The 23,618-nt window shown below is 40.1% G+C and overlaps 13 protein-coding genes across 13 annotated transcripts; 5 read left to right on the top strand and 8 right to left on the bottom strand.

The window, feature by feature from the left end:
* Positions 1-14: 14 nt before the first annotated feature.
* Positions 15-2,135, bottom strand: M896_021190 (Sec23/Sec24-like protein; the record flags this gene model as incomplete). The annotated part of the gene is made up of 1 exon (XM_014708837.1): positions 15-2,135. The coding sequence occupies one exon, from the start codon at positions 2,133-2,135 to the stop codon at positions 15-17; it is 2,121 nt and encodes a 706-aa protein (XP_014564323.1).
* A 91-nt stretch (positions 2,136-2,226) lies between these two features.
* M896_021180 (DNA ligase) lies at positions 2,227-3,996 on the bottom strand (the record flags this gene model as incomplete). Its single annotated transcript, XM_014708836.1, has 1 exon — positions 2,227-3,996. The coding sequence occupies one exon, from the start codon at positions 3,994-3,996 to the stop codon at positions 2,227-2,229; it is 1,770 nt and encodes a 589-aa protein (XP_014564322.1).
* A 251-nt stretch (positions 3,997-4,247) lies between these two features.
* On the top strand, positions 4,248-6,173 carry M896_021170 (tRNA synthetase class I; the record flags this gene model as incomplete). Its single annotated transcript, XM_014708835.1, has 1 exon — positions 4,248-6,173. The coding sequence occupies one exon, from the start codon at positions 4,248-4,250 to the stop codon at positions 6,171-6,173; it is 1,926 nt and encodes a 641-aa protein (XP_014564321.1).
* A 275-nt stretch (positions 6,174-6,448) lies between these two features.
* On the top strand, positions 6,449-6,835 carry M896_021160 (homeobox domain-containing protein; the record flags this gene model as incomplete). Its single annotated transcript, XM_014708834.1, has 1 exon — positions 6,449-6,835. The coding sequence occupies one exon, from the start codon at positions 6,449-6,451 to the stop codon at positions 6,833-6,835; it is 387 nt and encodes a 128-aa protein (XP_014564320.1).
* A 157-nt stretch (positions 6,836-6,992) lies between these two features.
* Positions 6,993-7,517, top strand: M896_021150 (uncharacterized protein; the record flags this gene model as incomplete). Its single annotated transcript, XM_014708833.1, has 1 exon — positions 6,993-7,517. One exon carries the CDS (start codon positions 6,993-6,995, stop codon positions 7,515-7,517), a length of 525 nt encoding a protein of 174 aa, XP_014564319.1.
* A 95-nt stretch (positions 7,518-7,612) lies between these two features.
* Positions 7,613-8,227, bottom strand: M896_021140 (uncharacterized protein; the record flags this gene model as incomplete). The annotated part of the gene is made up of 1 exon (XM_014708832.1): positions 7,613-8,227. The coding sequence occupies one exon, from the start codon at positions 8,225-8,227 to the stop codon at positions 7,613-7,615; it is 615 nt and encodes a 204-aa protein (XP_014564318.1).
* Positions 8,228-8,425: 198 nt separating this feature from the next.
* M896_021130 (nuclear transport factor 2) lies at positions 8,426-9,055 on the bottom strand (the record flags this gene model as incomplete). Its single annotated transcript, XM_014708831.1, has 1 exon — positions 8,426-9,055. The coding sequence occupies one exon, from the start codon at positions 9,053-9,055 to the stop codon at positions 8,426-8,428; it is 630 nt and encodes a 209-aa protein (XP_014564317.1).
* A 38-nt stretch (positions 9,056-9,093) lies between these two features.
* On the top strand, positions 9,094-9,699 carry M896_021120 (uncharacterized protein; the record flags this gene model as incomplete). The annotated part of the gene is made up of 1 exon (XM_014708830.1): positions 9,094-9,699. One exon carries the CDS (start codon positions 9,094-9,096, stop codon positions 9,697-9,699), a length of 606 nt encoding a protein of 201 aa, XP_014564316.1.
* An 88-nt stretch (positions 9,700-9,787) lies between these two features.
* M896_021110 (DNA replication licensing factor) lies at positions 9,788-11,917 on the bottom strand (the record flags this gene model as incomplete). Its single annotated transcript, XM_014708829.1, has 1 exon — positions 9,788-11,917. The coding sequence occupies one exon, from the start codon at positions 11,915-11,917 to the stop codon at positions 9,788-9,790; it is 2,130 nt and encodes a 709-aa protein (XP_014564315.1).
* Positions 11,918-11,964: 47 nt separating this feature from the next.
* On the top strand, positions 11,965-12,471 carry M896_021100 (microsomal signal peptidase; the record flags this gene model as incomplete). The annotated part of the gene is made up of 1 exon (XM_014708828.1): positions 11,965-12,471. One exon carries the CDS (start codon positions 11,965-11,967, stop codon positions 12,469-12,471), a length of 507 nt encoding a protein of 168 aa, XP_014564314.1.
* Positions 12,472-12,621: 150 nt separating this feature from the next.
* Positions 12,622-18,183, bottom strand: M896_021090 (protein kinase domain-containing protein; the record flags this gene model as incomplete). The annotated part of the gene is made up of 1 exon (XM_014708827.1): positions 12,622-18,183. The coding sequence occupies one exon, from the start codon at positions 18,181-18,183 to the stop codon at positions 12,622-12,624; it is 5,562 nt and encodes a 1,853-aa protein (XP_014564313.1).
* Positions 18,184-18,504: 321 nt separating this feature from the next.
* On the bottom strand, positions 18,505-21,066 carry M896_021080 (uncharacterized protein; the record flags this gene model as incomplete). The annotated part of the gene is made up of 1 exon (XM_014708826.1): positions 18,505-21,066. The coding sequence occupies one exon, from the start codon at positions 21,064-21,066 to the stop codon at positions 18,505-18,507; it is 2,562 nt and encodes an 853-aa protein (XP_014564312.1).
* Positions 21,067-21,441: 375 nt separating this feature from the next.
* On the bottom strand, positions 21,442-23,466 carry M896_021070 (heat shock protein 90; the record flags this gene model as incomplete). Its single annotated transcript, XM_014708825.1, has 1 exon — positions 21,442-23,466. The coding sequence occupies one exon, from the start codon at positions 23,464-23,466 to the stop codon at positions 21,442-21,444; it is 2,025 nt and encodes a 674-aa protein (XP_014564311.1).
* Positions 23,467-23,618: the final 152 nt, after the last annotated feature.

The following is a 23,618-nucleotide window of genomic DNA, read 5'->3' as shown; positions in this document are numbered from 1 at the left end:
CTCCATCACAAACTTTATTGACTCTTCAACATCTCCAAAAACTTAGCATACGACGGAAGCCCATATAGCTCATCCTCTACAAAATACGTGAAGAATATATCCTTGTATATGCTGCTTTTTCCATCATCCCTCACAAGCACATAACTAGGCGTAAGGTACCTATTGCTCCTCAAACTGCGGACTATCTCACTAACTGCATCACTGAACTCATTCCGCTCAGGATCAAAGATAAATCTTTCAGATCCCATCGATGGATCAAAAAGCAGCTCTGGAAGCGACGGATCGCAATCTCTGGCAACAAAGAAGAATATTGTGACTCCTGTGTCCAGAAGATACAGCCCGTTAGTTTCTAGGCAGTTGAGTGTAAGATTCAATGGCTGCAGCACATCAAGCCTGTGCAATGCAATAAGCGTAGGATATATTATCACATCCACAAGCTTTGGATACGAGTTGCTGATCAGATATGTGTAATAGGACTTATAATCTACAGGCGTGTATGATGCAGGTCTTAATGGAATCGACTTACACAAGGACAGAACAAGCATGGGTAGCATCTCAAGAGACTGTGGTAACATCGCTGTTGTGTTCGAATGCTGTTTATATGCCTTCACTATCTCCCTTATACACTTGTTCAAATACTCAATTCCCCCTCCTCTTTCCTTAGACTCAAAGAAAAACGCCTTCATTCCAAATGCATGTGCTATTGCACAGCAGTCCACAATCGTATAGATAGAAGCCAGTGTCCTATCAATGTAGAAGTTAACCACCCTAATTCGTCTCTCTCCAGTTCTAAGTGTCCTAAGAATCGCAACCTGGAAACACACACCCTTTGATCCATCTTCCTTGACTAACTCAGCCTCAAAGCTAAAGGTATGCGGAGGGAAAAAAGTTGAAAATGAAAGCAAATCTGCCGATCTATGGTGCAAAGACCCAAAGTACTCCTTGATAAACACAGACGAGTTTGCCCGGATCCTGCACATTCCATACATCCCAATATCAAGATCAAGATGAGCTGCCAGATCGTTTGCAAGCTTTGTAACAAATATAGGATCTGCGCCATCAAAGTTTGGATAATAATAAAGCATCCCTCCTGTGTATTTGCTAAGCACACTCAGCGTCGGAAGATCGATCCCTAGACGAGGAAATAAAAACTGCGTCATTGAAATTGACTTCTTTGCCAGCAGAGCAGCCATCTCCTTGTAGAACACAGACCTGCACCTTAATCCACTTTGAGACGGTTCGACAACACCAGGCCCCATATTAGGATGCGTCGTCACAAACGAAACTATGCATCCGCCATTCGGCCCAATAATACTTTCTGCTATTCTAATCGCATCTCCGTAGTTATTTCTGGTCGACTTGTTACTTGAGAAAAATGCATTCAGCTTTGATGCATCTACCGAATGTCCTAGTGGAAACAGAAACTCATCATCAACAAAGAATGGAATAAAAGATGCATCTGAAATAATTGTGAAGTCCCCATCTTGCCTCAGAAGATACACCGAAGAGTCAAAAAACATAAACATCATCTTTGCTCTCGCATCAAATGACCCCGGATTCAATCCATCAATAATGCTCCTCACAATTGAGTCAATCGTCCTGTACTTCATACACTCAAACGTGGCCTCTATCAAAAAACATATCAATGGCGGTGACGGCGTCTTCAGTGAGTAATTTGGTGGCGCTTCCAACTCATACACCATGCTTCTCAATTCAATCCTGCCTGAATAGTCTCGATTGCATACTGCATTAGCACGTGGATCAAACATGCTTCCGCCCGCTGATGAGCTTCTGCTTGTTACCTGGAACGCCATAGCCAAATCGTTCGTTTTTAAACAAATATTGCACTTCCACTTCAGTCCTGGTGGAATAATTTCAGCAAATGGATTCAAGTACGACTTGCAATACTCACATCGCACGATCTCTCCATCACATAAAGGAACATTTTCATTCTCATAATTCTCTAGGTTGACGCTCACAACAAATGGAATTCCAGACACTTTCAGAGCGCCATCCTTATCTGGAATAGCTGTAATCGTGGATCTATAATACCCACTTGAATCAAAAATCAGCTCAGGGCGTATCCCTTCATCTACCTCATGGCCATTATTGTAATTGACTTCTGTTTGGTCCATGGGGTGAGTCTAAACATAACATAAATTTTTCAGGCCCTCTCATCTGTCATGCCTCATGCATTTCAATCATTGCAGGTATAGCAGTGCATTCTCAGAACATCTCCTCAGAGTCCTCAACATTTGCATCCAGATACATCTGCCTTATGTGTGCAGACGTACTCGCATCCTTAACTTCCTTATCTCTTCGCTCCCTCACAAACCTTGGAAATCGCAGAGACATTCCCTTTCCATCCATTGCGCCAGCACAGTATATTGGTGAGACTGAGATGCCTGCTGCCTTAACTTCCCATACATATTTGGCTTCTACCCATACATCAGGCTTGACACTGTCCTTATATACATAGTTCTTCGGTGCTGTACATAAACTATTATTCAATTGCTCATATATACTTTCCAAAGACGCATCTCCGAACCCAGTTCCTATCTTACACAGGCTCTCAATCTTATCTTCCTCGTCGTTGTATACACCAAGCAAAAACCCACCATACCATCCTGTTCGCTTCCCTTTTCCATAGTATGCTCCCATAACAACTAAATCCAATGAGTCAGATATGTTTTCTAGATAATCCTTCTTGATCTTGATCCACTTATTACTTCTCTGCGACGGATGGTACACGGCATCTGTACCCAGAGTCTTCATCATTATACCTTCAAAACTTCCTTCAACAGACTTTTCAAAAAACTGCTCCACATCCTCAGCTTTTTTACAATCCATAGACTCTGCAAAGCAAAACTTGCCTTCAATTTGCTTGAATTCATTGTGGAGGATGCTTCTTCGCTTCTCAAGCGGCTCGTCAACATAAGACTTTCCATCGAAGTATATCAAATCAAACACAAAAACACATACATGCACATCAATCTTCTTCTCATCAACTCTCTTCCTCTTTCTTGTTGTCAATGTCTGGAATGGCAGGATCTTCTTCTCATTTATGTCATACGCAACCACCTCGCCATCAACAATAAAGTCCTTTGAACACACATCGTACACTTCCATCAGATCCGGGTACTTTTCAGTGCTGTTTTCCGAATTCCTACTAAATGTTTCCACTTTGCTTCTATGCTTATGTATTTGAATCCGTTCTCCGTCATACTTGTATTCACAGATAAATTCAAACCCCTCAACCTTTTTGAATGCTGCTGTTATTCCATTCGATGAATTCGCCAGCATCGGCTTCAGTGGAATTCCCGGTGTTACCTGAAAATTTTCTCTAAGGCCTGTAATTCCATGCTCAATAATACACTCCGCTAGTCTTCCGATGTCAGGCTGTCGGTTAAATGCAGACTTGACTTCGTATGCCATGTCTTCTAAAAACACACCTGCAAGGCTTATCAACACAGTTTTCAATGCCAGCCCAATCTTGAGCTTTCCTTCTATAAGCCTAACGAGATACTTTGCTTCAAGAGGTGAACACTTCGACATTATCCCAAGAATTATCATCTTTTTCACTGAGACACACTTTGTGCCTTGTTCTTTAGCAACTCTTCTTAATCCATCAAACACTATTTGTACATCTAGCTGTACCTGCGAGATAAATAACTGTGACACTCTGTACTTCATTGCAACAACTCCCAGATCTCCTTCCTTCGAATACTCGTTCTTAATGCCAGCAATCGACTTACCAGTGTATTCAGCAACAATTCCCATCAACATGCCTTCTCCCACTCCCAGTTCAATATTGAAATGCTCTGGATACACAGTGGCTGTGGAAAGATACAAAACAGCAACCAATGCTTCTGAAGCATTACTGTGAATGTCCTTGAGGTAATCAGTCAAAATCTTTTGGATTTCTAGGCGTTTTGAAGTCAGACTGATTCTTTCCAACACTTTGCAAAAGTCGATGAACAGAACTCTTCCTGTCATGGGTTTGTAAGTTTATGCGCACCTGAACAAAATACTTGTATATTATAGATGTATCAATGCAAAGTGCATAATCATGCGAATGATAGAAATATACATGCTATATGGCATAGTAATGCATTTAAGATCATGAGACTCCATGTTTTAGCATAATGAGCATAAACTTTGTGTATTCTATGAAAGATTCAAGTGCATATTTATACATGCATCAGGCATCTCAGATGTGGCAGACAAATATTTTTAGCCCATTAAGCATGGAGAAGAGAGAACTCAAAGAAGAGCTTATAAACTTTATCTTGAACAAAAAGTACGGAATTGATGCGTTTGATCCACCAGTATATGCGAATGCACTGAACAGTATTCCTAAGGAGCATGTACCTAGTGGGTTGATAAGTGTGCTAGATACATATGCTTTATCGATTTCTATTGAGGAGGGAATAAAGTTCCTAGAGTGTTTAGATCCATTTGTGAAGAGAATTGAATCAGATAAGCTTAAAGATATCATTTTTGGAATGATCAACATTAATCAGGTGATGAATAAGGCAATTAAAGATAAGAACAAGATGCAAAACTTCATAAATGTGTGTGAGCTATATGCAGAGCAATTTAAAACAAACAAGAATTTACTGAAGGACTTCAATATGGCATTTAAGGGTGACCAAGGGAATCTTGAAATAGACGCGTCTTCTGTGAAGGCAGTAACAAGGTTTCCACCTGAACCGAATGGAAGACTGCACATAGGGCATGCTAGAGCAGTGCTGCTGAACTGGTATTTTGCAAATAAGGATGGAGGAAGGCTGATTGTGAGGTTTGACGATACAAATCCTGAAAAAGAGCGTGAGGAGTTTGAGGAGGGGATTTTAAAAGATATTGGAATGCTTGGGATAACAGAATATACAGTGTCGCATACAAGTGATTATTTTGATAGGATTATTGAGTATGGATTTTTCATGATTGAAGAAGGCAAGGCATATGCAGATAACACACCACAGGAGCAGATGAGGAAAGAAAGAGGAGAAGGAATTGAGTCTCAGTGCAGAAATACAAGCATTGAAGTTAACAGAAAGGTGTTTGAGGAGATGATTGCAGGAAATGCAGGAGGATATTGCATTAGAGCAAAAGTGGATATGTCGAATGTGAACAAGGCGATGAGGGATCCTGTGATATTCCGAGTGTGCCATAGTGAGCATTACAGAACTGGGTTACGGTATAAAGTGTATCCAACATATGACTTTTCATGCCCAATTGTTGACAGTCTGGAGGGGGTGACGCTGTCGCTGAGAGCAAATGAGTATCGTGACAGGAATGCACAGTATTACTGGTTTATTGAGAATCTTAAACTTGAGAACAAGCCAAAGATCCACGACTTTTCGCGACTGAGCTTTGAGAACACTGTTTTGAGCAAGAGAAGCCTCAAGTACTATGTTGAGAATAAATTTGTTAGTGGATGGGATGATCCGAGGCTTGCAACAATATCAGGAATAAGAAGACTTGGGATGAGCATGGAGGCGCTGAGGGAGTATATTCTGATGCAGGGGATGTCTCAGAAAAGCTCAATAATATCATGGGACAAGATATGGGCGATTAACAAGAAGAAGGCAGATCCTGTTGCACCAAGGTATTTGTGTGTAAGGCACAAGGATGTGATTGAAGTGGAAGTAGAAGGTACGGATGATTATTCAATGCATATACCATTGCACAAGAAGAATACAGAACTTGGAATGAAGGAAGTTTTCTATTCGAAAAGCATTTTGCTTTTACAGGAGGATGGACAGGTTTTAGAAAAAGAAGAAGAATTTACGTTGATGAACTGGGGAAATGCAATAGTTAAAAGCAAAACGATTCAAGATGGAGTGATAAAGAAGATGGTGATTCAACTGCATCTTGAGGGAGATTTCAAAACGACAAAGAACAAGATATCATGGATATCAAAGAAGGGAAGCATGATTGCAGAGTTTGTGGAGTATGGAAGCCTGATGAATGAAGTGGAAAGCGAGGATCTTGCAGAGCGATTCAATAAAGATTCAATGAAAAGAGATTACTGGTATGTGGAGTCTGCAGCGATGCATGTGAAGCATGGTGAGGTTGTCCAGTTTGAAAGGATTGGATTTTATTACTGTGATGCATTATTTGTGTTCAATATGATGCCGTTCACCAAGCAGAAGAGATCTGAATGCTGATGGAAGATGGAATGGCGTTTATCCAGGCTGTTTGATGACTGATACTGCAAGCCGTGCTAAGAGCATGAAAAAGCGCTGTCGTTCGTGATGCCTATGAAGGTGGGATTGACAGTGACATGGGAAGTATCTAATGGTTATTAAATGAATTATTAATATTTGGGGATATACAGTTGATGATTAATAGGTTATGAGGTTATTGATTATGCTGGTTAATAATTAATATATCAACGCATAAATGGATCTGAGTCTTGGATACAGACCCATACATGGCTGACATGATTGATGGCGGGAGAAGATTGCAATGCAGAGAGTTGGAGGCGGCGCTGGGATTGATGAAGCTTAACTGGATGCATAAAATCCAGGTGTCTGAGCAGCAGCCCCGGAAGACAAGGTTACAGACATGCATTCTGAATAGTGTATTTAGGATGTCGAGGTTTCCATCGCCGAAGAGCGTATTTGATATTGCGCTTTTGATTAATGTGCATCCGAAGTCTGTTCAGAAGTGGTTCCAGAATGCCAGGCAGCTATCAAAGCGAAAGTCTCTGATTGCTAATGATGCTGGAGGACAGGATGTGAATATCAAGCATAGAGCCTTTGACATCACAATCGATGTTCTAGTTGAAATAGTGCAAACTGAGACTGAAAAAAGGCGTTGTATATGATTTGAATATGCTGCAGTGATGGCAAGCTGATTATGTATTTTGAATGCTGTTTTGTATCACCTCGTTCGTAATTAAGGTGTTTATTTAATCAACTGATGATGCGGTTTCAAGTTGTTCAACAGCAAATGTAAACAACGTGAAGTTTTGATGCACTCACATGCTTTCTGAAGTCCTGAGTGAGATTGAACTGCATCTGAATCAGATTGAGAATAGCGGTTCAGTTTGCAAAGAAAACATTGTAGCAATTGAGGATGCAGTTCAGCTCTGTGATAAGTTAATTGAGTCTTGCCAGCAGCCATCAAGGTTGCTAAGACAATATTCCTTTCTTATTAACAGATACAGAACCATAATGCCTTATAGAGAGTTGGACATAGAAATATCAGCATGTGAAGCACACATAGAATCAATAGCAAGGCAAAACTCGATGGTTAGACTTGAACAAGGCATCTACGAAATCATCTCGATTGCAGATTACATCGACCACACAGTCCAGGATGCCAGACTTACAATCGACAACATTGCACAGTATCTCGAAGATGCAGAAAGGTACACAGCCATGGCTGGTCAGGAAATGAATGCAGTAATGAGTAGAAAACGATGGAAAGTTAAGGCAATCAGATACATAATTTCATTTGTATTTACTTTCCTGGCCATTTTATTATTCATCAAGGTAGCTTTCTAATACCAAATCTCAATAAATTCTTTCAATAAATATTTAATCACACCGTACATATTTACTACTCATTAGCATAAATCCATCGCATGACACAACAAACTCTACATGCTTGATAGCTTGGCCCTCTTATTCCATGGAATATATCTTTTACAAATCGAGACATCTCCAAGAGATTCAATTTTCTTGGCTAGCATAGGATTTATGAATCCAAAAAACTCCTCCATGTTCTTATACTCAACCACATTCCCAATGCTGTTCACAAACTGCTCCCACATCCCAGGGCCATGCCACTCCCTTCCGTCATCCGCCGTTATCACAGGCCCTTTCTCCGCATCAACGCTGCAAATGTAAAGAATCCTGTCTCTTGATCTCTTGTTGTATGTGTCATGCCCTCGATACTTCTTCCTGCATGCATATCCTATTGGATATATGGCTGTCTCCGTATGGAACCTTTCAGGATCCTCAGTTGGCAATCTTCCTATCTCAATCAGTGACAATCTGTATGCTCCTGTTCCAAATATTGCTGCCTGTTCAGTTTGACTCTGCTGAAGATCACTTGTATTCATTCCTTTGCTCTTCTCAATTGCTCTTCGAAGCACTTGTTGATCAACCATCTTTTTGTTTATTCTCTCACAGGCCATCCTTCTCAGGTTATGGAGCTCTTTTCTTCTTCTGTATGCATCCACAAACCTTTTTGCAAATGCATCTTTCTCCATTCAAGCAGGGTTTCCTCAGTTAACTTATTTGCATTACCACAAAAGCTTCATTGTTATTCATTATCATTACTACTCACATCTCCATCATTGTTACTCATCACATCCTCACCATACTTTCCATCATTATTGCTCATTCCAATAATCATTTAATTAATCAATAAGTCTCCAAACATCCTTTAAACATACCATTTATTTTCATTATTCATCTTCCTTTCCCTCGCTCAATGCAAACTTCAATCCAAATCCCTTCTCAGTGAAGTCCAATGCATTCTTCTTGATAATACTCACGTCATCTTCACTTCCAAGGACTATGCTGAGCTTTCCATCATTTCCAATTCGCACAGATTCAATCCCTGCCATCCCATAAACCATTGCTATCCCCTCCACTACATTGTCCTTTTCACACTCAACAACTATATCTCTTCCCTCTCCAGTTTCATACACCACATCCTCATTCAAAAAGGTCAGAATCTCATTCTTGATATACACAGTTCCATCAATCTTCATAATAATAAATTGGTGACTTACTCTACTCTGCGTCTTATCGCCATACACAAACTGCCCCACTACATTCACAATCGACCGCTCCTCATCTATCTTCTGGTGTGACACGTGAGACACCAGTACCTTAGTCAGCACACCCTCAATCTTACTCTTGATATACTTCATAAATCCCTCAGTACACTCGTCAGGACTCTCTGTCTCCTTGCATATCGTTAGCTTAGAGCCATCCACATAGTAATTTTGTATCATCGAAGGCTTATTGCACAGTGCATTGTAGTAATTCTTCACAAACACAACTTCGTTGCATTTCGATATACTTGCCATCAGGGAGCAAAAATTTACAATGTTTTGTCAACGCTCCCATGGGATTCACTGCTCCTGGTATAAACACTCTGCCACCTGATGTGCCAGACATCGACACTCTCAAGAAGCTCATAGCAGATGCAAGAATAGATGAAATAGACAGAAGAATATCAGATCCCACATCAAGCAGTGATAAACACCTTGTTACATGGCTCAAGTCTAAAAGACAACAATTAATAAACACTCGGGTACTCGGTCACAGCACCTCAATTTCAGGGACTCTACTCTCAAGTAAGGTGTACATTCCTGTTCAAGAGTTTCCAGAATGTAACTTTATTGGATTGATCCTGGGTCCAAAAGGATCTACACAGAAACAACTTGAAAGAATCACAAAATCAAGAATATACATTCGAGGATCATACAAAGACAAACACATGGAGCCATTACACTGCTATATCACTTCAGAAACTCAAGAATGTCTTGAAAAGGCAATCACTGTCATAGAAAACCTCATAGAAGAATCTGTGTTATTTGGAGACAACAATAAACTAAAAGCTTTGCAACTGCAAACAATAAACAGTCACAAAGGAATCGATAATAAATCAATAAATCCTTGGAAAAGATTCTATTGCTGGTGGATATATCACAATAGAACTCATCAGTAACATAACCACAATATACTTTTATTCAAGCATCGTTCCAAGTAATGAATCAAATCCAACTGTATTACAAATACATAAACGCATAATAAAATCAATTTGTATTTATTTTCTCATAGCAATCTCCATTTACTGACAGAACAATCTTATCCTCCAATACAAGCTCATCCAATGCTTCCCTAACCATCTTCTCATCTGCTCTAGTATGTTTAACCACTTCTGCAATAGTAGCCTTGTCTCCAGCCATCAGTAAAATCGCATCTTTGAGGCTTTCCATCATCTTGCCCCTGGACACACTTCTGCCAGTCATCACCATGTCCATGTCAATCTTCCCAGTGGACGGATCAATTGCATACATCAAAAGACTCTCTCTGATAATCCTCTCAGCCTCCTTCACATCCACACAATCAATAGTTTCAGAAAACCTCATTCTTGCATGTGCTTCACTGAGCCTTACCAGGCTCTCCAATTGTCTTGTTGTTGCTGTTATTGTCTTTCCATTATCTAACTGTCGCAAATCAACATAGCATTGTGTTAGCTCCTTCATACTCTCCGTGGTTAATCTTGGCATAACCCTTTGTGCTTCTTTCACATATGCTCTGAAAAAAACAACGTCAATAGCTTCCTTCTTCTTCAAAGGCTCGCAATACATCGATACAATATGCTCGCCTATTTCACGGTCATGCTTCTCATCAGATTTATCTATTAGCAAACAAACAACATCAAACCTGCTGATCAGCGTCGGAGGGAGGTTGATATTCTCAACAATGCTTTTCTTCGGATTGTATCTGCTTTCTATAGGATTACAACTCGCGAGGATTGAGCATCTTGCATTCAGCGTCGTTATTATCCCCGCCTTCGCAACAGATACTGTCTGCTGCTCCATCACCTCGTGTAAAACACTCCTTGCATTTTCACTCATTTTATCAAACTCATCAATGCAGCATATGCCCCCATCAGACAGCACAAGCGCTCCAGATTCCAGGATATACTGTCCAGAATCCACATCCTTCGATACACTTGCCGTAAGTCCCACTGCACTCGATCCACGTCCACTAGTGTATATTCCCCTTTCACATATCCTGTGTATAAACCCCAATAGCTGAGACTTCGATATCCCAGGATCTCCTGCCAGCAGCACATTGATGTCTCCTCTCAACCTTGAGCTTCCAAGCTCCTTTCTTATGCCTCCAAACAGTTGCAAAAGAAGTGCTTTCTTCACATCGTCCATTCCACATACCGATGGTGCTATAGAATTCGCTAAAACCTCATACACATCAGGTCTCCTACGAAGATCATCAATCTGCGCAATAAATCCATCCTCATTCTTCTTCCGCTTCTCAACTTTGTAGTTTGTTAACTCAACATACACCCTGAACGAACTCTTGATTTTCTTCATCACAGGATTCAATCTCACAGGCGTCGCCTTCAAAATCCCAGATATCTTCACCCTGTCGCCAGGAACAAGCTCATCAACAAACTCGTTTCTACACACTACAGTAAGCGTCATTGGAGTTGCTCCATCTGGCGTTCCCTCAGGAAGCTCTTGGATCTTTACAATCTGTTTGTCTTCAAACTCGCTTCTGTTGTGCACCATCTGCTGTGTGTATCTGCCTCCACATTCACACTTACTTGGCTCCTCAATCAGATTCTTCACACTCTCTACAAAACATTCTCTCATGCATCTCAGGCACTTGAAAAAAGCCCTTGAAATCTCAGGAATCACACAGGACGTTCTAACAACCATTCCTGTTGCTTGTATAAGGCGATCAATTCCATCTGGATTAATATTACGAATTGAAAGCACATCACCAATCCCATACGGACGAATCCTTATCTGACGGCTAAAACTAGGAAAGCTCTCCATAAATACCTCTTGTAGCGAGTTCTGCATGATCGGCAGCACCTCCTGCGGATACATCTCAACCTGTCGCCTTAGCTCATCCTCAAGGTCTGCACAATCAAGATCAAACACAAACTCTTCAGTAAGATCCATTTGTTCAATCGCATCAAAATATCTTCTATTCCTTCTCACAAACTCCTTGAACCGTTCTGCTGTCTCGTGTACATCTATTGTTGTTCCCCACACTACCTTGACCCTCTCAGTTTCCACCATTGGCGTGAATGTGGAGCTGAGATCGTCCTGTGATGGTGTAAGGTTGATCTGTGTGTCCTGACTTGCATCATAAAACGAAAATGCAGATGACTGCGGATCTGAATCCATTTGGGGTACTCCACATGCTGTTAACATCCACAAAATATTTACCCTGAATGGACATCCTGAAAACTAAGTACAACAAGAATCCACTAGTCGGTGATGTTTACTGCCTCAACAGTCTGAAAATCATTCTTGACGATGTGATCAAGGAATTCATGGACACTGTCAAAAACTCAAAGCAATCAACAGTGTCTTCAGACATCAAGATCTCTACAGGGCTGGTTTCTGCTGCGATCACTGGCGCAACTGTTTATATCTCATTGACATCCGAGTTCAAGCAGCACAAGAGCATAATGACTGTGCTTGTTGTGGCATATTTTGTCATAAACATATTGGTGGAAATTTACGAAAGATGGAATGGAAAGTCTATGGTATTTGGTAGTAAGACAGTATCCACAACAATCAATGCATCTGATGCAATATACACAGTTGTTGTACATGACAGCACTCAGCCTACCCCAAACAAATACACAAGATCAGTTTTCGAATTGTTTGATTCAGATGGAAAGCTGATCCACGAACGATTCATCGAAGATATCCAGGATCTTTTTGAAAAGTAAACAGTATATTACCATCCACACATCTAAATCAACTTATTCATTCATATACTTTAATTGTTCCCATGGTGCCTAATTCACAATCTATAATGGCCTTAGCTTTATTAATACAAAATGCTTGCATGCATGCAATCTATGATATATACAAACATATCAGATAAAAGGGAGCCATCCAATATACATCATACACAGGTTCTCATCACTCATCGCTTCTTCATTAAGCATTTCGCATTTGCTACTTGTATCTAAATCATCCAGCTTGGCATTCAGCTCATCAATGATCCTCTTCGGCATCTCAATCGATTTCCTTCGCCACTCAAACAAAGGATCATATACAAACGACAATAGATTCGATACAAGTACATTCTTGTTGTGGAGAAATAGTTCCAGTGTGTTACCAAGTGCATCATTGTACAACCCTTCAAGTCTCATCACGCCAAATGCATCAACAATATTCTGTGTAAGCCTATAAGGCACCCGCTCAGGTACAGAAATTTCATACCCCTTGCCAAAGATACAGTTCAGATCAACATGGATTGTGTCTCCTGTCTTCGAGTCAAACATAATGTTCTCTGCATGCCTGTCTCCAAGACCCATGAACCATCCAACAATATTCATCATTGCATACGTCCTAGTAAAGTTATTTCTGGCCAAAAGCCAGTTGAAAGGGCTGGAAAAGTTATTGTAGAACCACATGTAGAATCTCGGCGGAAACCTCAACACCGTCTCCATCCAATCCTTCTGTCCAACTCTCTTGTTCTTTGCAAACTTTCGTGCCACATCAGCAATCGACACACCTTCTTTTGCATAGTACTCCTCACAGATTGCCTTCAATGAATTCAGTCCCTCTATCCATTCAATTATTCCACTTTCGTGATTGAACGGAATGACTACATATGTCCTGATGTACATTTCACCTTCTCTCTTCTTCGCCATGTTATTGATTATAATATTCAGGTCCATAAACCTGCTGTCTTTCCTCAGATCATCCTGGTTCTTACATAGCCAATAATACATCCTGCCATCCTCACCGACAAAACAAATCCTCTTGGGCTTCTGCAGCGAGTTCAACACCTCAATCTCATTTTTTACCCCGTTTATAAGCACATTTGTATTTGGCACAACTATGCCTGCTGGAAACATATTTGAAAACACAGGAAAGTCCGTAGCCATCGATATTTTGTTCTTCTTGCACTTTGAAATCTCAATCAGCATCTCAGATACTTTCTTAATATTTGCAAATACAACCTTATTATCTAAGCACAATCTGGACATTATACCGTCCATCCTTCTTCTAGTGTTTAGAACCTGCGAGTTCACCATTATCAGTGACTTCCAGAATGTTTCATTCGGGTAGCTCTCCATGAGCACATACACAACGTTACAAATCTCATCAACAACCTCGGTGTTTGGGTGACTGAGTCTTGAAAGAATCTGATTATAATATGGCGGAAGAAGCTTGATGCTCGTTTCCACAAATCCTTTCAGGAGACGTGCACCCGTACTCGTATCACTTGGCGAGCTCATCTCAGAAAACAAGTGGAAAATCCTCGGAATCGCTTCGTCACACAATGATTTGTCGCATTCAACACATCTTATATACAGACTCATTGCTTTCACTGCTTCAGTGCTCTCAAAACGCTTTGCACCGAGTAAAAGCAATCGTCCACAATCTCCTAACACTGACAGTGCATGCTCATATGCAGCCTTCGTGTCAACCAGTTCAGTATATCTCACAAACGCCCTTTTGTAATGCATCGAAGACATCGGAAACAGCTCCAAAAGCTTTTTAAGTGCAGACTTTGCATTGCCAATTCTTCCTTGTGCTGCTTTCAACTCTGCAAGCTCATAAAGAACCGCCCAATCCTTTTTCAGAAGCATGTCCCCAATCTCTTGTGCACATCTTGTTGCATCCCCTTCAATCCTATACTTCCTAATCATCTCAAGCCTGACATCCCTTTCAAAATCATTCAAAGATTCATAACATCCTGTATCTCCAGCACTCCCATTCCTATTACTTATGCATTTGCGTGTTTTTATGCAATCATTAATGCTCCTGCTGCCAATTGATGCAAGATCTTCAAAGCATTCTCTATCATTGCTACTCAATCGCTGGCTACGCTCATCATACTCAAATCTTCTATCAATGCTCATCGTATCCGCAAGCTCATCATAAGGTCCACTGTTTGCCTTTTCAACCATGCTACGCACACCAGCAGACAAGCTCAGGTGACATCGTAGAAGCATCATGTTGTTGTCTGCAAGATCCCGTCTTCCTGCTATCACACCCAGCGTTGATAAAACATTCGTGCTCTTAGATACAAGTTCACAATCCTTTAGAAAATGTCTGGAAAGCTCACATCGTCCATTCAATTCTTTCCATCTACAAAATTCACTTTCAATCTGTTTACAATCAGCCACAAACACCGCAATCTCATCATCACATTTACCAACAATCTCTTCAAGTAATCTACCAACATCAACTCTTTCTTCCTGTTTCACATCTTCATATTCACCCTCATTCTTGTCAATCAGCTCTAGGCATCTTCTTGCTGCTTTAAAGTTCCTATCAATACAAAATCCAAAAAACAGATTTGTTGCATTCGGTCTTGTAAACATCGAGCTAACTCCCATAACCTTTCCATAGTCTCCAATCATATAATAAGCATACTGTAACACATCAAACATGCTTCTGTGCTTATCATTTCTGATCATTCTCTCAACCACCTGGATCACCGTGTAGTATTCCTTCAGAAATAAAGCAATCCTTAGCAGATGCTTGTCATCAATGTACTTTCTTCCTGAAAACCTGTCCAGTTTAAGTATAAACCTTGGAATCATCGTATCAATCCCCACTTCCAGGTCTTCAGTAATCTCAGCTGTGATCTCTAAAATTCTATTATCTCCACATTCTAAAAACATCCTACACAAGCACAAGCAGTTAAACTCAAGAAAACTCTCATCAAGCAAACAACCATACTTAAGAAGGTCAAAATATTCTTGTTTGTTCAGCTCTTCAAGATTATACAACAGACATCTATACACATTCTCAAGAAATCTTCTGAATGCATATGTCTTCTCGTACATCTTCTCGGCACAGCGTGCAGGTAAATGCTCATAAAAGTATTGCGTGCTTCTAAATTGCTCAACTATGCTCTCAACATTCTTGTCAAACTTCTTGTTCACATACTTCAGTGTTTCTTGTATCACAAAAAAATAAATATCCTGCTTCCTGGGATTGATATCAAGTAAAAACATCTGCACCATCACACTTGCTATCGACTCCAGGCTACACTCAATATAAGGCACGTCAGAATCAATACACAGAGGATCCGTAGGTAAATACTTCCTTGATATACTTCCAATCATAGATGAACTCTTTTCATCAATCACTCGGAGCTTCTTGTAAACATCACCGATCTTCGCTCGAAAGCATTCGTCTGTAAAAAAACACCTCAGCATATTCTTCACAAACATTTCTTCATGTTCCGCCTCTGTTATATTTACTCTTGCTACATTTTCATGCACTATATTAGATTTCACTACACAATTATCCAAAACCTGCTGTTGCATAAACATCCGCTCAAGAAGCTCAACAGCTTTTGTTGTTACAATCTCTCGCACAAAATATCCCTTAGCATCAAGTAGACGTGATATCAGGTCTAAATACTCTTCTCGCCTTCGGATGTTGCTCCATTCAACTATCTTCTCCACATCCATGTATAGAAATATCCTTGGCATGCTCTTCATAAACTGCTTTGCATCAAAAAAAGATGAGTAATACTCAATAAACACACTCTTGCAATTAGCTCCACATTCATCCTCATGCTTCCTTATGAAAAACTCAATGAATGGAAAAAGGCAGTTAGATACCATGCTCATGCTTTCATTCACTGCATCTATCACATGCTTCATTACCTTAAATACACATACTCTGAGTTCAAACGGTCTTTCAACATAGATCCTCTTCAATTCAAAAAGAAACTTTGACAGGTTGTTACTGATGTACTCATTCACATCTCCAAAAAATTTTTCCAGCACGTTGTATTTGAAATACCCGTTGAAAAAAAGGGGCGCTATCACATCTACACCCATCTCCATCAATTCATGGCTTTCATATCCCATGCATTGAATCTTGTTAGGATTATCCTGTAGAAGCAGCGATACCACAAGCAAGTGGCCATGCATCCGTGAAAACTCAGGATCAGAAACATATCTATATAAAAAAGGTATCGAATAAACCACCGGGTATATGTAAAACATATTGTTCCTCACGAATACTTCACAGTCTTCAGAGAAGAACTGCACAAGCGGTCTGAAAAAATCCTCAAATCTTCTGTTATTCCTGATTTCTATGCATTCATTGTATCTTAAATCATGCGCATTCGCATAATCAATGCATGATTCATTTTTATTCCAATCACTACTAGTGTTGTGCTTTGTATTCAGATTCTCACATTGCATTGCTTCATTTCCCATCATCGCTGTAGTACTCAGATAGTATTCAAAAATCATTGGTCTGATCTTCATAAACTCTGTCTTGCTTCTCATTACAACATTCAGTATCACGTCTCTCAGAAACACATTTGCACTATGTCTTGAAAGTCCATTAAACAAAACAACAAAATAAGAAAATGTCACCTTAGGCGTGAGATCGGTGTATGAAAATATCTTTAGAACATTCGATAGATCCTCAATACCTAGCGTTTCTGAAACATGCTTCAAAAGCGTAATCATTGTATTCTCCTCACTGCTGCTTTCCTCAATTCTAAACCATCGTAAATGAAAGCAATGCTCAAGGTTATTCTGTATTTTGAATATATGCTTCAGCAATGCAGTAAATGTTCTATGTGACCTGAACGTTTTACAATGGCTCACTGCATTACACAGCTCATCAATATCCAGAATAGCCTCCCCAAGATACTTCTCTGCACACATTGCATCATCAAGATACTTCTGTGCATTAGCATCACTCCTCAAAACATGATTTCCACACACCTTGCATTTGTTCTGTTCAGCATTAACACTGCATAAAGCCACTCTTACAAGCATCCTCTCATCAGGTTCTATCACCTGTGCAGGATTCAATAAATACATCTCTTCAGCTCCAATCATTGTAGAGTGTATTATGCACTTCGGATCAACTATGGCCAACAGAATATCTACATTCACAGATTTTGCAATACGCTTTAGATACTCAATCAGACTCAAATTCTCTCTATTATCGATACATATTGCTCTAAGAACATCAAGAAACACACCTAGCTCTGCTGTATCTAAACTCGTAACATCCAGTTCCAGATCAAATTGGAAATCGCCGTACATCTTCTTGTAAAGGCAATAATTGTAAACATTTCGTCCAAGAAATTCAATGTCTTCAATTACTGTAGATGCTCTTCGTGCCTCAATCTTACTGTAGATCCATCGTAGTTTTGTGTAATTCACATGGCTGAGCATCCTCCTGAACAGAATCATGTGGAAGTCGGACTTCTCAAACTCTTCGTAAAACGCAACACTGGCATCTAGCATGCGTATAAATACATCTAGTAGATTCCCAAGAGCACCTTCGTCATCATCACAAATAGCAAGATAAATAACTGCATTCAGGATCTCCAGAGATACAATCTTGTCCAGACTGTCCTTGAATATCTGCAAATAGCCCTCTCCACTCTCTAACTGCTGTAAGCACAGATTCTTCAAGTACATATAATTCATTTCAAGGGCCTGTCTATCGGAACGTAAGAATGCTTCTAATCATGAACTTTAAATATTTATCAATATGAACGTCTTTTGATCATGAACTTTAAATATTTATCAATATGAATGTTGGCATCTAAATTCTCAGTTCTAATATTTACTTTATTCTAATTTATTCTATTCTATTATAATACCTGCCAATTTTCAGATCATCACCAACATCTATTACAATTCTTATCAACTTTCATATCATCATCTTTAAACACATCTCACTACATTACTTTAACTTACTTCCTTTAAGCGAATACATAAACATTACACTCATATATCAAATCATATTTATTTCTTGATACGACATGCTCGTGATCGTCCTTTCACATGCTTTGGTTTAGCACTCACGCCCCTTTTGCGTTCTACATGTTTTCCTCTTTTACTCTCCATAAACACTACATCGTTTTTCTTTGTTATCTGAAGCCTGGGAACCACATCCATTGGCTTTCTTTCATTCAGGATCTTGATTAACCTCTTAGACAGCTCCACTCCCTTGGAAATCAACTTCCTAACGACCTGCTTAATTTCCTCTAAATATCTCCTCTTAAAATTATCTGCATAAAGCTCAAGAATCTCAATGCAGAGTGAATATTCTATCTTGCGCATCTCAATAAGCACATCTAAAAACCTAAGCACATGTAAAACTCCCTCTTTACCAAGCCTACTTGTGCTCACACACTCCTCATACATCCTTCCAACATACTCATCACTCAGTCTTTCACTGTGCTCCTCAATCAGACAGGCCGTGGCTTCAAGTATTCCACTTCTTAGCTCCACGTTCTCAGACTTCATCCCTGCATAAAGCATCTTACAATAATACTCAAATAGCTCCTCATCAAGCATACTCACAAGCTCTCCAAGGCATTCATCACTTGCCTTTCTTGCCTTTACATTCTTCACAGTCATCCCAATAACCAGTGCCGGAATCATCTTATTGAAATATTCCTTCCTCCTTCCATCAAAGCATCCACATCCATTCTTGTATATCTCATACAACAGTTGAATCCTCCATCTCAGTGATGAGTCTTTCAGGTTTTCTACAACCTCATGCGAAAACATGCTGTCACATATGCACAGATCAATCTTCTGCTCTCTCTTCATGCAGCACAATAATTGGTACGCTCGCTTCTGAATCCCACTCTCGCTGCTCTGCACAAACTCAATCAACTTCCCATAGAACTCAAAGTCGCTGTGCATCCTGCCAACAAAGTACCTTGCCACCCTTAACGTATCACTCACTCCACTTAAGTTCCATCTTCCAACCCCAATAGACTCAATCTTTGGATGATAAACAATATACTCACGAACTTTCTCACAAATCCCATAATCTTCAACCTCAAAAAGCCTCTGCAGAAGCACATCCAGTTCCTCAGATCCCTCTCCACTCTCTATGCACAGAATCTCAAGCCCAATCCCACTTGAAAAAATCACCTCAAGTATTCTCTTCGAATCCTCTGCAGCAATGCTGTTCCTAAGTGCCAGTCCTCCTTTGATATTGCTTTGGTGTGAGTGTATCATTCGATTCAATCCGTTGTAAACAGAACTCACAACATTTCTATTACTCAAGCCCATCTTCATCACCTCTATAAATTCTCCAATCATTCCACTGTGATCAGAGCAATAATTACAGAATGCTGGTAAACAGTTCAGCAAAACACACATCTTCATGCTATTCTTGCCTTCATTCTCAATCACTCTCTTATACAACTTCATAAAAAACCAAATATCGCTGTTACATGATGCCCTGAGCACAGGAGCCCATCTCTCTACATCAATCAAGTCATCATCATACATCCCAAGCAGCTCCTCAATACCCATCATCACTCCCACTGCTCCAAGAACAAACTGATACTTATTATCTCCCTCAATATACTTCTCTCCCATAAATCTTACAAGCCCAAGAAACTCAGATCCAAGAAGATGCCTTATCGACCTGATAAACTCATAAACTTGCTCGTTGTCCAGCTTACGCTCCTCAAACTCCCTTCTAATCGCACACTTGACTCTCATACTTACTTTCATCATGTGCCTTCCACTCCTCAAAAAAATCCCAAGATCCTTCTCTGAAATCATAGAAAACACCATCAAGAGCTTTCCTCCCCTCATATGCTCCATTTCAAACAGATCCTCAAGCTCACGAATAACATACTCAAAAACATCCTCGTTTACATCTTCAACACTCATCTCAACAGCAGTATAATTATACAACAAATCACAACATTCAGAATACAGCGCCTTTCTTTCAGAATCATCCAGCAAATTCTGCTTCCCATCCATACTTCCAGATCGTCCCCTCATCAACTTGTCTTTCATCTCTCCAAGATTTCTTCTCACATCAATCTTTCCATGTAAATACTTAAAAAAACAGTTCACATGTCTCATCCAGTTTATATCATCAAGTTCTTGTAAATACTCCACAAACCATTCACAAAACTTCTCCTCACTCAGGTAGCTTTCAATCAACTCTACTGCCTTCTTCCTCATCCCCTTCTTCAAAAAACACTCCTCCACTACAATCTTCATGTGCTCAATACTGTGTCTTCTTACATTCACAAAATGCTTCATCAGACGAAATCCTTGCCTCCAAATCGCATCATCATCAAATCTCGTTACTATCATTCGAATCAGCTCGTTCACACACACTCCATCTTCCACATGCTCTTTATATGCAAGAATAATTTGGAGAAGCTCATCTATTCTCGTATGTTCATTCTTCCTCCCCAGCTCTAAAACAGTGTCAATAACTGCACTAACAACATTACTTGGTGTGCCATCCGTTCCAGTAAACGCCAGATTCATCCGAATTATTTCAAAAACTCGCTTCACTTCATCTTTAAGCTCAACTTCCATCCCTGGGCTATTTTTACTTACAATATCTACAATCTCATCCAATACAGTTTATGCAATACTCAGTATATCAATAAAATTTATGCAATGCCAGTAAAGTTCATATAGTATCTACAGTGAATCAGTAAAGTTTATGTAGTATCTACAATACATCATTAAAACTCATGCAACATTAACCTGCATACCAGTAAATCTCATGAAATATCAACATTAAAGTGAACAGATATCACTAAAATAAACAGTATACCAGTAAAGTGCAACATCTCCATCATCCAAAAAATATCAACACCAACACTAGCATTAACATCAACTAATAAAGTAGAACACCAATCAGGCACTCTCTCAAAAACAATATTCAGAAATACCATTTAATCACTCTTATACCACCTCGGCATCATCTCGCTTCTCATGTCGGTTCATTGTTTCATTAATAAAGCTATAGACTTTCGCACTGTACTCATTCGGGTTCTGCAGCATGTATCCATTGTGGATAAGCGCAGTGTCAAACAGCACCTCTAGCAGCTTACTCATCGACTCAATATCGTTGCTCTCAAACTGCTCCTTCATCTTCTTAATCAGCCCGTTATTCGGATTCATCTCAAATATCTTCTTGCTTACCGCCGTCATGGCTGCAAGTGGATTCGCCTCTGTAACAGGCTGCGATCTCATTATGTTCTCCATCGCTCCAGATAGAGAGTATTTAGTCGTAGAAATAACTATTGGTATATCAGCTCCAATCCTTGTGTTCACTGACACCTTCTCAACCTTGTCAGACAGTATATCCTTCACTTTCTTGCAGAACTCCTCGTGAGACTTCACAACCTCCTCAGGCACATTGTCTTCCTCAGGCAGCTCAACTCCCTCACTTGTGATCCTCTGTACTGAATGTCCCTTATACTTCTTGAACCCACGCAGCATCACCTCGTCCATCACATCATACATGTAAACCACCTCGTACTTCTCAAAAGACCTCAACACTGGATTAGACTTCACCTGCTCCTTTCCTATCCCAGTCAGCACATATATCTGCTTCTGATTCGCATGCATCCTTTCAACATACTTATCAAGCGTCACCATCTCGTCCCCACTCTTTGTTGTGTAGTATATCAGGCACTTTGCATAATCATCTCTTTGCGAGTCGTTAGCCTCTCCAACCGCCATCTTCAAACTGTTTCCAAACTCTTTGTAGAACGTCTTGTACTTATCCATGTCGTTCGATAGCTTCCCAATCATTTCAAGGATCTTCTGCGGAAGCGTCTTCTTCACCATCTTCATCACGCTCGTGCCCTGTATAAGCTCCCTGCTAATGTTCATCGGAAGATCGTCAGATATTATTGCTCCGCTTACAAACCCCATCCACTCAGGAATCGCATCCCCAAGCTCATCAGTCACAAACACATTATTACAGTACATCTTGATATTGTTGTTCTTCTTGTTCCTATTGAACATGTCAAACCTTGCCCTCTTAGGAATAAACATCAACAGCTTCACAGTCACTATCCCCTCAATCTGCCAGAAGTCCATTGCAAGAAAATCATCCCAATCTCCAGAAATTGTCTTGTAGAAGCTCTTCATCTCTTCCTCAGGAACCTCTTTGATATTCCTCTCCCATAGAGGCTTCTCAACATTAATTCTCTCCATCACCGTCACAGTTCGCTTTTTCTTCTCACTCACCTCTTCTACTTTTGGTTCACTGCTTTCTTCAACTTTGCTTTCATCCTTCTCTTCCTCGACATCAACCTCCTTCTCAACAGGTGTGCATATAGGATACAGGTTGAACGAGCTGTATTTCTTTACCGTCTCAATAATCCTGTTGGACTCAAGGAATTCCACACTCTTATCCTTGATGTGCAGTATCAGTGACGTTCCATGTGCAAATTCCTCGCCTTTATACTCTTCTATTGTGTATCCATCCTTTCCAGTCGACGTCCATTTCAACGCCTCACCCTTTGGATTCTTCGTTATCACTTCAACCTTCGATGACACAAGGTATGCGGAATAGAATCCTATTCCAAACTGTCCAATCAGGTGCGCATTCGCTCCCTCTTGTCGTGCCTTCAACGCCTCCGTGAATTCCTTGGTTCCACTCTTTGCAATCACTCCCAAGTAATTATTCAAGTCCTCTCTAGTCATTCCTATTCCATTGTCCTTAATCGTCAGTGTCTTAGCTTCCTTGTCAGGAATAATCTGAATAGATAATGAAGCCACAGGGTCAAGAGCAAACTTCTCAGAACTCAGCTGCATATACAACGTTCGCAGCTTGTCACACGCATCGCTTGCATTCGACACCAGCTCCCTCAGGAACATCTCGTCAGACGAGTACACGCTCTTAATCATCATGTTCAATACTTGATCCATATCAACTCCAAATGCATGGCTTTCTGCATGGCTTTCACTGGACATACTCTTCTTATCTCAAACGTTTATATATTTTATCCTTCCCAGAAAAAACAGCAAAAATCTAGAAAATCCAATCATGCTCAAGTTATGCATCAGCACATGGAATCAAATAATTGCCAATCACTCATGAAATATTTGCCAGGTAACCACTTGAA

This window comes from Ordospora colligata (assembly GCF_000803265.1).
Source record: "Ordospora colligata OC4 chromosome Unknown contig_02, whole genome shotgun sequence".
NCBI classification, from domain to species: domain Eukaryota; kingdom Fungi; phylum Microsporidia; family Ordosporidae; genus Ordospora; species Ordospora colligata.
The sequence above is the reverse complement of the archived record's forward strand: the minus strand, read 5'-3'. Positions and strand labels throughout refer to the sequence as shown.